A 14,991-nucleotide genomic window follows, 5' to 3' on the forward strand; every position below is an offset into this window, starting at 1 on the left:
CTGATACCCAACTGCTTGTGTGCGGATGACAACAAGCAGGATGTGTCACTCGGAGGAAACGCCGTGAGACCGGACATGATTGTGTCATTCCTCGTCGTGTATATTTGTATCTACTGTGTATTAAAATCTACGGATGTGATGCTGATGTTTCCATTCATCATTTTTAGAGCCCATCCAGTGAGTCACGTATGACGAAACATAACAGACAATGAACGCGGGACTGTTTCATGAACATTATTGATTTATTCTCTGAATATACGTTTGAAAGTCGAGTTTGAACTAGAAGTCCAGAATTGAGCAACTATATATGCATGCTTATATGCTTACAACTAAAAAGCAAATAACCAAGATAATAATTATAAAACCCTGCCCATCCTAAACACACAAAGTAAAATATCCCATCAAACATCAATCATTGGGAAAGAGGACACTTCAAGAAACTAATGATATTCACAGACATATGCCAGCCATTCGCAGAGACCAATGCCAACTTAAAATTGTAAAATGTCATTTATGTGTCAGTTTACAAGAAATAAAAAAAATCATTTTAATCATCGAGAGATACACAACTATAAACCACTGAAATTGAACAGCTTGTATTTAATTGATCAAATTCATTCGAAATATATTTCATCCAAATGGTTTAATTCGCACTGCTATAAGCATAACATTTTATGCATGTTATTGGAAATAATATAGTCAATAATTATGAGAGGCACACTATCACAATGAGGGTAATGCATTTGTCAATAGTTTTCAAACCGACCCACAAGGGTTGATGGTTATAATGTTTTCGTATAGCATCTTATAGTTTTCCCAACATATTTCATGTTCATTTTCAGGACTCACATACCACTGATTCTAACGGGTAATGAATTTACACTGCCATTGTTTTAACAGTGGTAGCCTTTATATATTACCTGTCACCGAGTGTGACCACGAAGACAGCATCTTTTATATTTTTTTAATTATATATTTTTGACAGTCAATTGACAATACTGAGTACTGGTGTTTGGGGCTACCAAGGGTAACGTTATATTCTTAAAGGAAATTAGTGGTGAATGTGGATATAATGTCCTTTAAGAATATTTAATCTGGGATGTAACTGACCCGATTTATGCCAAAGGCGATCAGGGTGATGACATTTTTGTGAGCTTAACAAGTGATATAAACTGTAATAGAAATTATAATGAACGAATTATATATTCCATTTTAGAGTTAACTTCCTCTCTAAAGTAATCATTATCATTTCATTGAAGGCATTTTGAGGAATGTTCTTGACAATAGGTTGTGATCAATGTTTAGGAATGTTTTCAATTAACTGATGGCCAACAATAGACAAGATAAGAAACCACAGGCTGAACATTTCTAACACAAATATTGAGAAGTGTGTTTAATAGAAGTAAAATACATAGAAGTAAGTGCTCGGTATCGGCCCCTGGTGCCTTGTCTCTTGAAACACTTCAAATTATATGAAGTATGACATGTCGTGCTATCACCGTAGCCAACTTGGACAATGAAATTATATCTCCTATGTTAACGAAACTAATTTGATACGTCATATACTATAAATGACCAATTCTCCTCTGAAATGTAGTGACACTTCGGTGTACAGTCCATCACTACTTGAGTACTAGTGATGTACTCATTGACACTTAATACTTGTCTTCATAGATTGGACAGGGTGAGAAGATCCGTACAAGGAACTCCCTGCTGGTTCCACGTTCTCTGGAAGGACGCAGAATGTACGTCCCAGGTGACAGGATGTAGCGGAACACACGCTGGAGTTCAACAGAGTGTTGTGGCTTTCCCTCAATGTCTTGAATAGGTGTACGACCATCCCCCTGCAATGGAGCGATGTTTTTGACAATGAAATAAACTTTAACATCATGTGTGTTGCATGAACATTTCCTGTAATACAAACAGTTAATGATCATTAAGTGTGAAATATAAACTGATCAGACTTGAGTTTTACTCTGCACAACAAGCGGACGATGGTTAGCTACTGAAGCATTAACGAAACCTCGTCACCCTACTTCGTTTTAAAGGACCAGAGCTCTTCTCACTCACGGTTAATACGTCACAGCCGATGTTGCTGAAGTTGTCGTGCCGGAGTTCATCCTGTATGACTTGAACTACGACAGGGACAGTTCCTTCCGGTGTGAGGCCTGACAGTATAGACGTTCAGGGTCAGAGAAACAGTTACCCATCCTCGATTATCTAACGATTATCCCCAATTAGGTATTAGAAATAATTTCCCAACACATAACATGTTCATAAATTTTTTTAAGGTTTCGCAGTTGTGTATCAAACACACTTTCATCAACACAACTTTTTAGTCTCTTAAAATATTTCCCTACTGTTGGAAAATTAAATGCTATTGAAACGCGGTAACCAAGAATATCCTGTAACAACACAGACAAAACTATTTCTGGACATATTCTTCAAAAGATGTTTTTATAAAATATAAAAATAAAAAACTATTATGCCAGAACATTATATACATGCATGCATGCATCCATCCATCCATCCATCCATCATCCATCCACACACACACACACACACACACGCATACACACATACATACATACATACATACATACATACATACATACATACATACATACATACATACATACATACATACATACATACATACATACATACATACATACATACATACATACATACATACATACATACATACATACATGGAAGTGTAACTGCGTCTACATATATAATGGTGCCAGCCAAAAACAGTTTCTTAAACAGTTCGACCTGAAACCATTCTTTCGTCTTCCTATCTCTGAGATACAAATGGAAACACATGGTAAAAGTTGGGCTCGTCTCCCTATGTTATTATACTGAAGAAAACAGTTCCAGCAAGAAGTACTCAGGGCAAAATGTATTGGGATTTCCCTCGAACAAGACCGATACTTTGAATGTAAATCTATGATAATTCCTCAGTTAGAAGAGTGACATTGATTTGTGGCTGAGTTCAAGGTCACATGCGAGATTCTGCCTGTGGGTGATGGAAACTGTGACGTCACGTCCGGAACGAAGCTTTATGTATAAAAAATGTCAACTTGTCGAAAACGCTCAGTGCCACGAATGTTATTGTTTTACATATTCTGTCCTTAACATAATTGGCACGAGCTCCTTGTGTCTTTATGAACCGTCCAAAAACAAAACATTGCATAAAACATTTATCGTTTGTTGAGACTTTGACACATAACAATGATATCACAGTAAGAGAATTAATTAACACTACAACCTCTATACTTGTCGGAAAACTCCGGCTTCTTGCAGATCTTTGGGATCTTGACTTTCACCTCCGTTCCCCACTCTCCAAATATCCTGAGCACATAGTCTGACAAAAAGGAAGAAAGGTTTGATAAATCTGGCACTTTTAAACACGAAAACAACTCAAAGAGGATTCTAACCTGCGCGACTCTGCTGCCTTTGACTTCTAGTCATACACGTATTGTACTAAATCATTAAAAAACGTTGTTTTATTGATTGTTTACCAATATGTGACGGCGGTTTCTAAATGATCGAATCAATCAAGTTATAGATATTGTGAACAAAGATCCACGCTGTCACGGTCATTCTGAGCAACGATGACGCCGTTAAGCCAAATTACCCACTCAAAACATCTGATTTGGGGAGCTTATAGTAACGAAATCGCACAACTGTAGGAGTGAGTGAGTGAGTATTGTTTAACGCCGCTTTAAGCAATATTCCAGCAATATCACAGAACACCAGAAATGGGGCTCACACATTGTACCCATGTGAAGAATCGGACACAGGCCTTAGGGGTGACGAGCAAATGCTTTAACCACTAGACTACCCCACCACCCCTCGAATGTGGGAATATATTTTCTTTGCAGCTGTGCAGCCTCTTAGAGTTTCGTATTTATATGAAAGTATGAAATTGATACATCGTACAGTATTAGGCAATATAATTGACCAGATGGAATTGTAGGTCATTCCAAAAGTGTTTTCTTATCTTAGAAAGTGAAATATATACACACGATGAGACAATCTAGTGATTTATGTTCTGAACACTTATGGGGCGGTGGGGTAGCCTAATGGTTAAAGCGTTGGCTCGTCACACCGAAGACCCGGGTTCGAATCCCAACATGGGCACAATGTGTGAAGCCCATTTCTTGTGTCCCCCCGCCGTAATGTTGCTGGAATATTGCTAAAAGTGGCATAAAACTAAACTCAGTCAGTCAGTCTGAACACTTATCCACGCCAATGGGATACAATTACACACAAAAAACGAAATGACCCAGTTTAATCACATAATCCAAATGACCGTTTAACCAAACCTGCAATCTTCATGGAGCTGGTTGTGTGAGCGAGTTAAGTTTTATGCCGCTTATATCAATATTGCAAAATTATTGGGGAAAACCAGGAATCAACTTAACACATTGTGCTCACGAGGGGAATCGAAATGGTGACGGGCAGACACGTTTACCAACACTTCTTCCCCACCACCCCTCGTTGCATTAGGGTAGTCGGAAATATATGATGACGTGTCTGAAATAATTGGTCAAATGTTTCACGACATAATCTGTTAAGTAACCGCAAGCGTATGGATGGCAGTGGACCCACCTGCCCATATCAGGATCTACAGCAACCCATGCCGTGAATAGAGGAACACTTTTTATTTACATAACAATTTGCTTGTCAAATGCATGTTGGATAAGTCGATGGTCAAAATGTCAATTATTGGACATATTGCTGATTGTTGTACACAGGGGGGTATAGCATAAGTCTATCATTTTGTTTCTCACACCTATGTGATCTAGTTACACACCTGGATGACCTCTTTAGATTCTCGTTTGGCAATATAAGGTCTCCAAACAGTGTTTGACAAATTCATTCTCAACTAAATCTTTGAAGTGAATGTCTCCTCCATGAAAACAATTCCAAGCTCTTGACTCTAACGGTTCTGTTGGCACATAGAAAATAGAATCAGTTCACCATGATATTCTCAGGAAGAATCACTGTGGACTAGTGACAGCTATACAATTTGTAGATAATGTGGTCAACAAACTGGTACAGTTTAAAGTCATAACGAACTACATGAAGGCTGATATTATTGAAAAAACTCAAACCCCCTTTGACAGTGTTGCAGAACTATTGTGTACCCTACCTAGACATACAGTTTTAAGTTTGAAGAAAGTGGAGAGACAGAAACCTTGACATGGCTGGGTCTTGAGACTCTGACCCTACTGACAAATCGTTGACCCTGTCACAGGATCTCCGCTGTCATCTGGATCTTGGTGAACATGTGTTCGTGACAGCCAAGTCTTGGGATAATGTACTGAATATTCACATCAGGAAGTATGATGTGTATTTTAGTGTTAGAAGTTATCCTACTCGAAGTGGCATCGTACTCACCTTGCAAACACTGGCTGGAACTACCCAGTGTGTTCTAGCAAATAGAAGATCTCACGAAGTCTGGTCCCTCAGGTTCTTCTGCACATATGGGGGTTAACATGTATGCTACATTGGAGCAGCATGGTGTGGATCTCAGACAATGGGAAACGACCAAAGACAAAGTCGTACCTACTTCCAAGAGTATCTTATTGTGCCTAGACCAGTAAAGAATACTGAGGGATTGTTGTGATGTGATGACAGACTTTGTGCCCGAACTCAAAGACATGGTTCCCTGTCTCTTTCAGGAAGATTATCAAAATCAATTATCAAAATCTTCTGTATCCCTAATGACAATGCATGTTGGAGTGACTGACCATTTGTTTTATGGATGGAAGTCTAAGACAATTTGCTTTGGTGATCATACACTTGCAAGTATTTTACAAGAGACTGCACCAGCCAAGCAAAAACTTCTTGGGACATGTGTGAAAGGCTTTACTCACAAAGTGTGGGATACTGCCAACCTTCATGTTATGACTAAGGCGTTAATGGCTAAATTGTCTCAGAACAGTGACTTGAAACATGTATTGACTGAATCATATCCAAAGCAGCTAGCCGACGAAGCCCTTTGGTAACAGATGGGGAATAGGAATAGATGTATCTCATCCTGATATTCATCAACCTTGGAAATGGCTGGGGGAAAACCGTTACGTCCGTGAAAGGTTGTTGTTGTAAATATTGTACCTTGCTTTTTATACCTGAATAAAACATTGAACATTAAATGTCATTTGAGATCTGTTTCATGTAAATAGTTTAGTCTTTGAATCTTCTCGTAATTTGGAGTCATGGCTTCATGGGAAGAGTACTTGAATAAGATCCATTACGATCCAGAACATGCTGGTAGTGATGTTGTTAAGGTCAAAGCTCCATTAAGACTGTGGAAATCTATATAGAAGGGCACACGGTCAATCCAGCTTCATTTATCTGTGGACCAGTGCAGTGGCCGTTTTCATCTTGAATATTCCACAAAATGAAATCTGTTTGTGCAAGATACAGAAAAATAGATTCGATGTAATATGTTACAAGCCAATGGTCAACTTGATCCTTATTACTCTGTTATAAGAGGTGGTCAAAGAACAGGTATGCTGTCTGTAGATAGAATGCTGGAACTGTATGATCCTGAATTGCCTAATATCTTGGAAGAACAAAAGAGAAAAGAAGAACAAGGACAGCCTTCTTCTTCTTACAAAGAACCTAAAACCTAAAATCAACTTTCTCAAAATCAACTGGGTCTCAAAAGGAAGACATACGGTAGTAAGTACAAGACACGAATAATATATATCAGGAGGAGGAAGAGGGGGAATGAGACATTGTTATTCACAAACGATGTAGAGTAGATTTTGGGAATGCTCCTATACTAATGTCTACTGATGGAAACAGATCTTATAAATATTACATGAAATTTGCATACCTTTCTTGTTTGTTTATCATATGATGTATATCTATTGTTGAAAGACTGACATTAATCAACTGTTAGTTGTACAACTGAGTAAGGATCACTATTTTCTTTTAATAACTGATAAATAATCTATTGGCAATTCCTGCCGTAACCATATTTCACTGAATCCAATGCCTGTCAAAATACATTTAACTGGATATACCCAATACTGTACATCACAAGTCTCCACCTCCTCATACAAGATACTCTAAACAACCCCATAAAATACTATTACCATTCACAAGAAGCTTACACCAGTAGTTAATCATATAATACTCCTTGTGGAATAAAAACGGGTCACAACCCAACTCTGCATAAACCGTTAAATTACATGTTGAGTTCTTAGTGAGTGAGTTAATATTTAACGTCACATCGGCAATATTTCAGCCATATCGTGACGGGTGTTGATTTCTTAAAACAATCAAAGTAAAAAGATTCAGGATAGAGAGAATCTAGGATAGAGAGCAACCTGATATTATTGTAAATGGAGTGAGTGAGTGCCAACTAGAATATCACAATATCAAGAAATAAAACTAGCATATATCTCTAAAATAGGATTTCAGATTAGGACAATACAATATAAAAAAGACTGAGGATCTCCAACAACTGAAGGTAGACCACCCCTCTAAGGACCATGTATTGTAAATGGAAAACAGGGGCTCTTCTACCTTGATCAGTCAACTGCCACTAGGCCTTTAAATCGGTTATTATAATCAAAATGATTATTGATTAGCACCAGGTAGGTTTAAATACTGTACAACTAATTAATGGGCAAGACAAAACTATTTAGATACAGGAATGTGAAAATAGCATTCAATATTAATGTCTTGGATGCAATGTTTTATCATTCAAACTTTAACACTTTCAAGATGACAGTTGGGATGTGACCAGGTGTCAGACATATACCAGGATTCACACGTAGAATAGTTATAACATAATACCCCAAGATATTGACAAGCTGTTTTCACCAGATGACACAAACATGACCTGTTGAATCCCCCATTATCCCTCTTGTAGGAAGTACGTTAAACTAGATGTATAGACTAGTATGCCTTTTTCTCGCAAAGCATAAATAATAGTTCTTATACTGAGGCCATCGTACATCGAGACAAAGTCGTCTCTGTAACGTCTTTGAGTGGGAAATGCGAATGGTATGTAGTTTTGATGGTCAGTATTCGAGAATCAAAAAGACACACCACCCCATTCAATCTGTGTGTTCAAACATGTACACAAATTCACTGAAGCCACCCTGCATGTTCACCATGCATGGCGTCTTTATCAATTTAAGTGCTTGGCAACTCACATCTATTGAAATGCCCCTGAATAAATACGTTGTTATCAATGAGTGAGGCGGGCTACAAACTGGTTACAATATAGTTTAGCTAACAAAAGAGTTGTACACACTGAGCTGTTCCATTGTATAGATAACAGCCTAGGAATTAGCAGGGTGGCCGCTTGTGAAGACGTTCAACATAGTGAGCACACGCCTCGTGAGGCGACCCCTGAGCAGTCAAACACAATATCTATAGAAATTTCATGCATCTATAGAAATTCACTGAACCGTGAAGTAGTTGGCAAGCAGTATTTTTGTAAATAAGAATCATGTATTTGTGATAGAAATGTCTACAGATTTGTGTTGTTGCACCTAATGTATAAACTACACATATACAGAATGATTGTATACAATAATTACTGTATAATACACATGTCTATTGTGTATGGTGTTGTGTTTCTGTGTAATTAGGTCACGCACCTGTGTCATGAGGTCATAGCTTCCAGAAGTGTCTGTCCCTGCGTTATAAGGTCATGTATAAGGTCACACACATCAACATAATGAGGTCACACAGGTGTTTTAAGAACAGACCAGCGGCATCATAATAAAAACAATGGCCGATAAAAAAAATGGCTGAAAAAAGACAAGACAACAAAAGCCCTACCCAGAATGCCCTCTTTGATAATACAAAATCAGAACAAAATATTACTAATACTATATCGAACAAAATATTACTGAAACTTAACAGCTAATAAGTTTGCATTAGGGTTTTCCCACGACCCTGTCCAAGATATTTTTCTGTTACCTTATGAATGAACTGACTTTACCATGCAATATTCAGTGCGGAGTAATGTGATTACAGTATTCACGTTGCAAATGAACATCAGCTTAATTGGGGAGGAAAGACGGAAGGTGAAGCAGATCTCGCTTTTACCACCAGCACGGCTGTGGTGTTTGAAACTAAGAAACAAAATCAGACGAACCAAGCCTCGAAATCACGATCATACGTTTCTGTCGTGCCCAAGGGGTGGAGCCTTAAAAGACTTGGCGTCACGCGTCTCTTGAAATTACAGTTGGGGAACACTGGCAAGTTTCTACTCTCTTCTTCTTAGGTTTCAATATCACACAGCGTCATGGATATGCTGGATTTTAATTAATCCCAATCTCACTTACATATAATAATATAATAAATCTAGAGTTTTGACCGCCTGTCCAGAAGTATCATGTTTGATAACAGAGCCCACCATCCTCGTTTTCTCTTAATCGTTTATGCCAATCGATTCGGGAAGTTTGTTTTTATTAATGTGGAGGCTCTTCATGATAGAATTTTATTGCGTACTTTTGCACATATTTATTTATCAGATAAACCTCTGGTGATGCATGTCTCTCATGATGAACGCAAGGACTTCCACAGTAATTTAAGCGTGCCAAGGTTGTTGGACAGAATCTGAAATCTGAAGTTGATTTTGTTGATTTTGTCACTGCTGGACGGCGCAGCGATAGGAGTAAACCAGGTGCAGTCCTTCGCCACTTTGGCCCAGAGTCGGTCGTGTGATTCTAAAGAAACATGAAATGGCATCTGTGTGATGAATTTACAGAGACTGTCCAACACCTTGTCAGTGAATGGCCTTTGTTGGCACAAACATCATATTTTTAAAGACATGACGGCATGGCTCGCTGCTTCTATTGTATTTGCCATGCCTGTGGTTGTGACTCCGAGGTCCATCCATGGTACGTCCATGAACATGTCCAGGGCGTCATGGAAAATGATGCTTTTAAATTTCTTTATATCATTGAATTTTCAGTCCCTTTTGACAGCAACGTGATTGGCATGATTCAGGAAAAGCATGCTAAATGAAATGTGTCGCTTCCATCCCAAGTACACTATCGTCAGGACTACCCATTCTTCTCGATGTCCTTGGTTTGGTACCTCCTGATCTCTTTGCGCAGATCAGGAGAGTGCCTGAGGTCTCCCCTGTGAGCATAGCCCTACTGACACTCTGGGTAATGCAGAAGGCTGCAGTGTTGGGGAGTCTACATATTCTCTGGAAAGTTCTTGGTGGGTTCAACAAGGCAGCGCTTCCTGGGAGAAGTCCCAATCGCTGTCTGGGCTGCGTGTAGAGGGGCAAGGGCCCTGAGCTGATGATGAGCATTACCAGCCTGACTGTGCCAGGATCACCCGAACCCTGCGTTTTTCATCTTAATCTGTAAAACATAATAATAATAGTGAATATTGATAATGAGCACACATCCACACATAAGAATGCTCAAGGTGCTAACACATGATCACCTTGGATAACCCAAACTGCATGTTAGGTGCCAGAAGATTAACAGTCACATGACTTATCCCTACTGGTACCCATTTCCTGCTGGGTGAACAGAGGCTATTTTGAACAAACTCACTTGCCAAACGTGACACTACTTGTTGTGGGGCAGGACTGAAGTCCTTGAAACTCTCAGGAGTCAAGCTTCCAAACACGGTCACCCATACAAGGAATCACCGTGCCCAACCCTGCTTATCTGCAACTGATTTGTGATCTGAGCTCTATGTACAGGACAACACATCACCAACCTGTTTGTCAGGATCCCCATTTCCATACGCTTCGTACATCTACAAATAGAGACAGACATTCTTGTATTCAGGAGTTACTCACTTAAAGGATCGGACTGTCCATCTTTGTCGAAATCAATAGTCATGGAACAAATTGTAGTTTGCGTAAATTTTGCATTAAGTCTGACAGTTCCATCCAGAACTCCCCATCATCTCTAATTCGTCTCAAATCTTTTGCCTTTGACCAAAGTCTCCCATTCAGGACTCCTGCAAAACAAATGATGATTTCTTCGAATCAAACTTGAGCCCTTACTGGTGTCCTAAAAAGAAACAATGTAATTCGTTTTCTGTCACATTTGTCCCTTTATTCTTTTCCCGGTTTCTTCACAAACTGTGTGTTGAACTATGGTGAGAATAAATAAATAAAAACTGTGACGAAGCGGTGTTGAAATATTTGATTTCCTCAGCATGTTCAATTTGTTCATGCAGCCAGCGTAACTCCACGTATAGTGGATTTCCAATGCCCATGCAAAGTTTTGACGTGTTAAATATAAGTTTTTCAAAAGCTCATGCTCGTGGATGATGTATTTGTGAATACAGTGACATTTGAATAGTAATTATACAATGAATTGCTATAATTAATAGATCTAAATGATGAACCCATTGTGAAATATTTATTGGGTGAATTACTTTGGGGTTGAAATATTTATCAGTTCTATCCTGCGCGTCAGCTTGATATATGAGGAACGAAATATAACCTCGGCGAACGGGAAACCTTTTGTGGAACACTCGGTATGCCAAATGGATGCATATTTCCACGCGAATTGTATGACTGGGCAACCATGTACCCCAAAAAGTTTAAAAACTGCAAAATACTCCATAAAGGAAAGGTGTTAGACACGAAACAAACTTACTGGTCACTCCATTTGCCTTTCCACTCGTTTGTTCCATGGGGATTCCTTATTCTGATCAGACAAACAACTTCACCGTTGTATCTCTGCACCTGCATTTACATGAAACATTTAAGACGTTCAAACCACTACGTACACCAATGTTAGCTTTGTCTGTTTAAACCACTAAAGCACATCAACGATATTTTTCGTCAATTACTATACAGAAATATCTAAACACAAAACACTACGGCGCATCGACGATATTTTTGTCTGTTTATTTCAGACCCGACCCATATCGAAATATCTTAACACAAAACACTACTGGACATCGATATTTTTCGTTAATTACAATACCGAAATATCTAAACACAAAGCACTACTGCACATCAACGATATTTTTGTCCGTTTACTTCAGACCCGGCCCATATCGAAATAACTTCATTGCGGTATGTCAGCACCTACATTTGCATCATACATTTCAGATGCTGAACACACTATCACACCAATGATGTTGTTCGTCAATTACTAAAGACCCGACCCATACCTAAATATCTAAACACAAAACACTACAGCACATCAACGATATTTTTCTTCTATTACTCCAGACCACATCTATATAGAAATATCTAAACACAAAACACTACAGCACATCAACGATATTTTTCTTCTATTACTCCAGACCAAATCTATATAGAAATATCTAAACACAAAACACTACAGCACATCAACGATATTTTTCTTCTGTTTTTACTTCAGACCCAATGCATACCCAAATATCTAAACACAGAACAATACACCACATCAACGATATTTTCCTTCTGTTTACTTGACACGCGACGCACGCCATAAATACTAAAGATCCTCTAGTTATACCTATCGTATCTGATACCAGGGTGAGAATGCTTAACTTCACCTTTTCACTTATTGAAATGTACGTGGAGTCATCATATGCTGTAGTGTAATATGATTAGTGCCTGTTCGTATTATAGGACTTTGTCCCTTAGGCATTAATTACAATAGTTCACCTAACGATGGAAAAGACACGTCCCTACCGGCAACTGAGGTTTATGATGCATGTTTAGCAATGAATACAGAGAATTAAAAGAAACAAAATAGGTCCAGGTATCAAAATACAATAATGTTGATATTATCTATGATCTATATAGCTGAACTAGTTGTCTTTACCTTGGCAGTTTGTTCAGGCGTTCAGAGCGTAGGCATCATGGTCCCAACAGGCGACAAGTGCACCTGGTATAATACATGTGTTGAAACGAAACGACATTTGTGGTAACTGGTTATATCACAGGAGAAACATATATACCTGAGTTGAAAAATATGTGAAGGATTTGATTTGAGCTTTCGTTCGATGTGGACTTTAAATGAGACACGTAGTCATAATATATGGTTATTTGAGCAACTGTTTTACTGTGACAAGTCAGTGAAATAACAATAGTCTGTGACCTCCTGAAAATGGACAGATTTGTGGAAACTTAATGTGATATGAAAATTACAATGATATATGTTTTGCTAAAAAGCTTTGCATGCCGCTTATAGCCTAATGAGTGAGTGAGTGAGTTAAGATTTCTTGTCACATCGGCGGTATTTCAGCCATGACCAATAGTCACCAATACACGCTATACATTCAGGACACATAAATCGAGAATATACAAACATGTTGAAGAACCTATTGTCTACATTAAAAACAACCAGAAAATCACAGATATAGATGTAAAACTAGCATGTAAATCTAAAACCAATACATATATATATCCACGCTACTAGTGTTTGCTCAAGGCGTTTTTTGCATGCTTGAGCAAGCACTAGATGGGTGGATATGTGCGCTATATAAATATCCTATAATAATAATAATAATAATAATAGTCAGTCAATGCTAAGAACAATACAACAAAGAAAAACCGGTTTCAAGTAAAACTAACGGAAACTAGAAAATACATTTCCTGGATAGAGCTGTGCCTGAAGTTAAGATCATCAGGAGTCCAATGTCAAAAAGGCAAAAGGCAATTTGGAGAAAATTAAAATTACAATACAAGACAACAAAAGGAAAGGTACTTCTTCAAATTGTCGATTCCCTTAAGGCCAAAATAAGGTTTGGACTGAAAGAAAGAAAAATGGGAAAAGAAAAGTAAATTCATCAAACAAAATAAACTTTTTAGAAACAATGAAAAGCACTTCTACAGGCAACTGAAAACAAAGAGTGATGGTGAACATGACAAACGGCCTTCCATGGATGCCAATGAACGGTTCTGGAAACAGTTGTGGTCTGTACCCGGCGACTGTAACCTTGAGGCACCATGGGTCCGTGATTATGATCATGCAATGCATGAGAAAGTAAATAGGTCGTTTGTCTGTTACATCTCACCAGATTGCCTGAAAAGTGTCATCAAAAAGTCCAAATCTAATACAGCTCCAGGGCCTGATGGCATTCGAAACCGGTATTGGAAACTGTTTCCCTGTGTCCAAACACCATTACTACACTGTTTCAATTCTCTCGTGGACACAGGTGATGTTCCTCCATGGTTCTGCAAAGGTCGCACAAGACTTCTCCCCAAGAAAGGAGACTTGACTGATCCCAAAAACTTCCGCCCTATCACATGTTTGAATACACAATACAAAATATTCACAGGGTGTTTGACAGACATCGTGTCATCTTACTGCTCTTCCAATGATATAATTTACAGAGAGCAGAAAGGGGCGACAAAGGGATGTTGGGAGTGCAAGGATCAACTTCTTGTACAAAAAATGATTTTGGAAGAGGCTAAAGTATATCACCGCAACCTCTCCATGTGCTGGATTGACTACAAAAAAGCATACGACTCTGTTCCTCACGAATGGATTCTGAAGTCTCTTCATTGTTGACCTCCCTGAGCGACTACTTGATTTACTCAAGTCTTTAATGAGTTGCTGGTCGACTCAACTTGAGATGTACTCGCAAGGGCAGGTGCAGACATCGGAATCTATTCCAATCAGAAGGGGAATTTTCCAGGGGGATTCCTTTAGTCCTTTGCTTTTTTGTCTGTCTTTATATCCTTTGAGCTTACCGCTCAATAAAGAGGAGGGTTACCATCCCGGACCTCCTCAGCACAGATCCCCAACACCTCTTACTCATCTCCTTTACATGGCTGACATCGAGCTCCTTGCCAAAGGAGATACCAATTTGAAAGAACAGGTTCTCCTTGTCGAGTCCTTTTCTAATGATATTGGCATGACATTTGGACTCGACAAATGTAATACTCTTCATTTGAAACGCGGCAAGGTAATGCGCAATGATGGATCGGTCAAGTTACAAGGGAGAGGAGTTATTGAGCATCTTGTGGAAGATCAGGCCTACACCTATCTTGGAATGCAAGTTCGAGACAAGCTTCAGAAT

General features: G+C 38.7%; 1 protein-coding gene across 1 annotated transcript; it reads right to left on the reverse strand.

The window, feature by feature from the left end:
* Positions 1–1,018: 1,018 nt before the first annotated feature.
* Positions 1,019–12,861, reverse strand: LOC124269141. The gene is made up of 6 exons (XM_046704162.1): positions 12,789–12,861; positions 11,625–11,713; positions 10,814–10,977; positions 3,275–3,370; positions 2,071–2,168; positions 1,019–1,844 (listed from the first exon to the last, which is right to left on the reverse strand). Exons 3-6 carry the CDS (start codon positions 10,854–10,856, stop codon positions 1,656–1,658), a joined length of 426 nt encoding a protein of 141 aa, XP_046560118.1. The 5' UTR covers positions 10,857–10,977; positions 11,625–11,713; positions 12,789–12,861; the 3' UTR covers positions 1,019–1,655.
* Between the last annotated feature and the right edge of the window lie 2,130 nt (positions 12,862–14,991).

This window comes from Haliotis rubra, unplaced genomic scaffold, assembly GCF_003918875.1.
Source record: "Haliotis rubra isolate DU_JTF1 unplaced genomic scaffold, ASM391887v1 Scf1423, whole genome shotgun sequence".
NCBI classification, from domain to species: Eukaryota; Metazoa; Mollusca; class Gastropoda; order Lepetellida; family Haliotidae; genus Haliotis; species Haliotis rubra.

What these genes read in the sequence shown, in the direction of transcription:
- LOC124269141 (XM_046704162.1), bottom strand. Translation starts at nt 10,856, where the DNA reads ATGACTATTGATTTCGACAAAGATGGACAGTCCGATCCTTTAA. An exon ending in TGGACAGTCCGATCCTTTAA is followed by an intron (nt 3,371 to 10,813) that starts GTGAGTAACTCC and finishes CCTTTTTGTCAG; the next exon opens with ACTATGTGCTCAGGATATTT. An exon ending in TCGGCTGTGACGTATTAACC is followed by an intron (nt 1,845 to 2,070) that starts GTGAGTGAGAAG and finishes GCTCCATTGCAG; the next exon opens with GGGGATGGTCGTACACCTAT.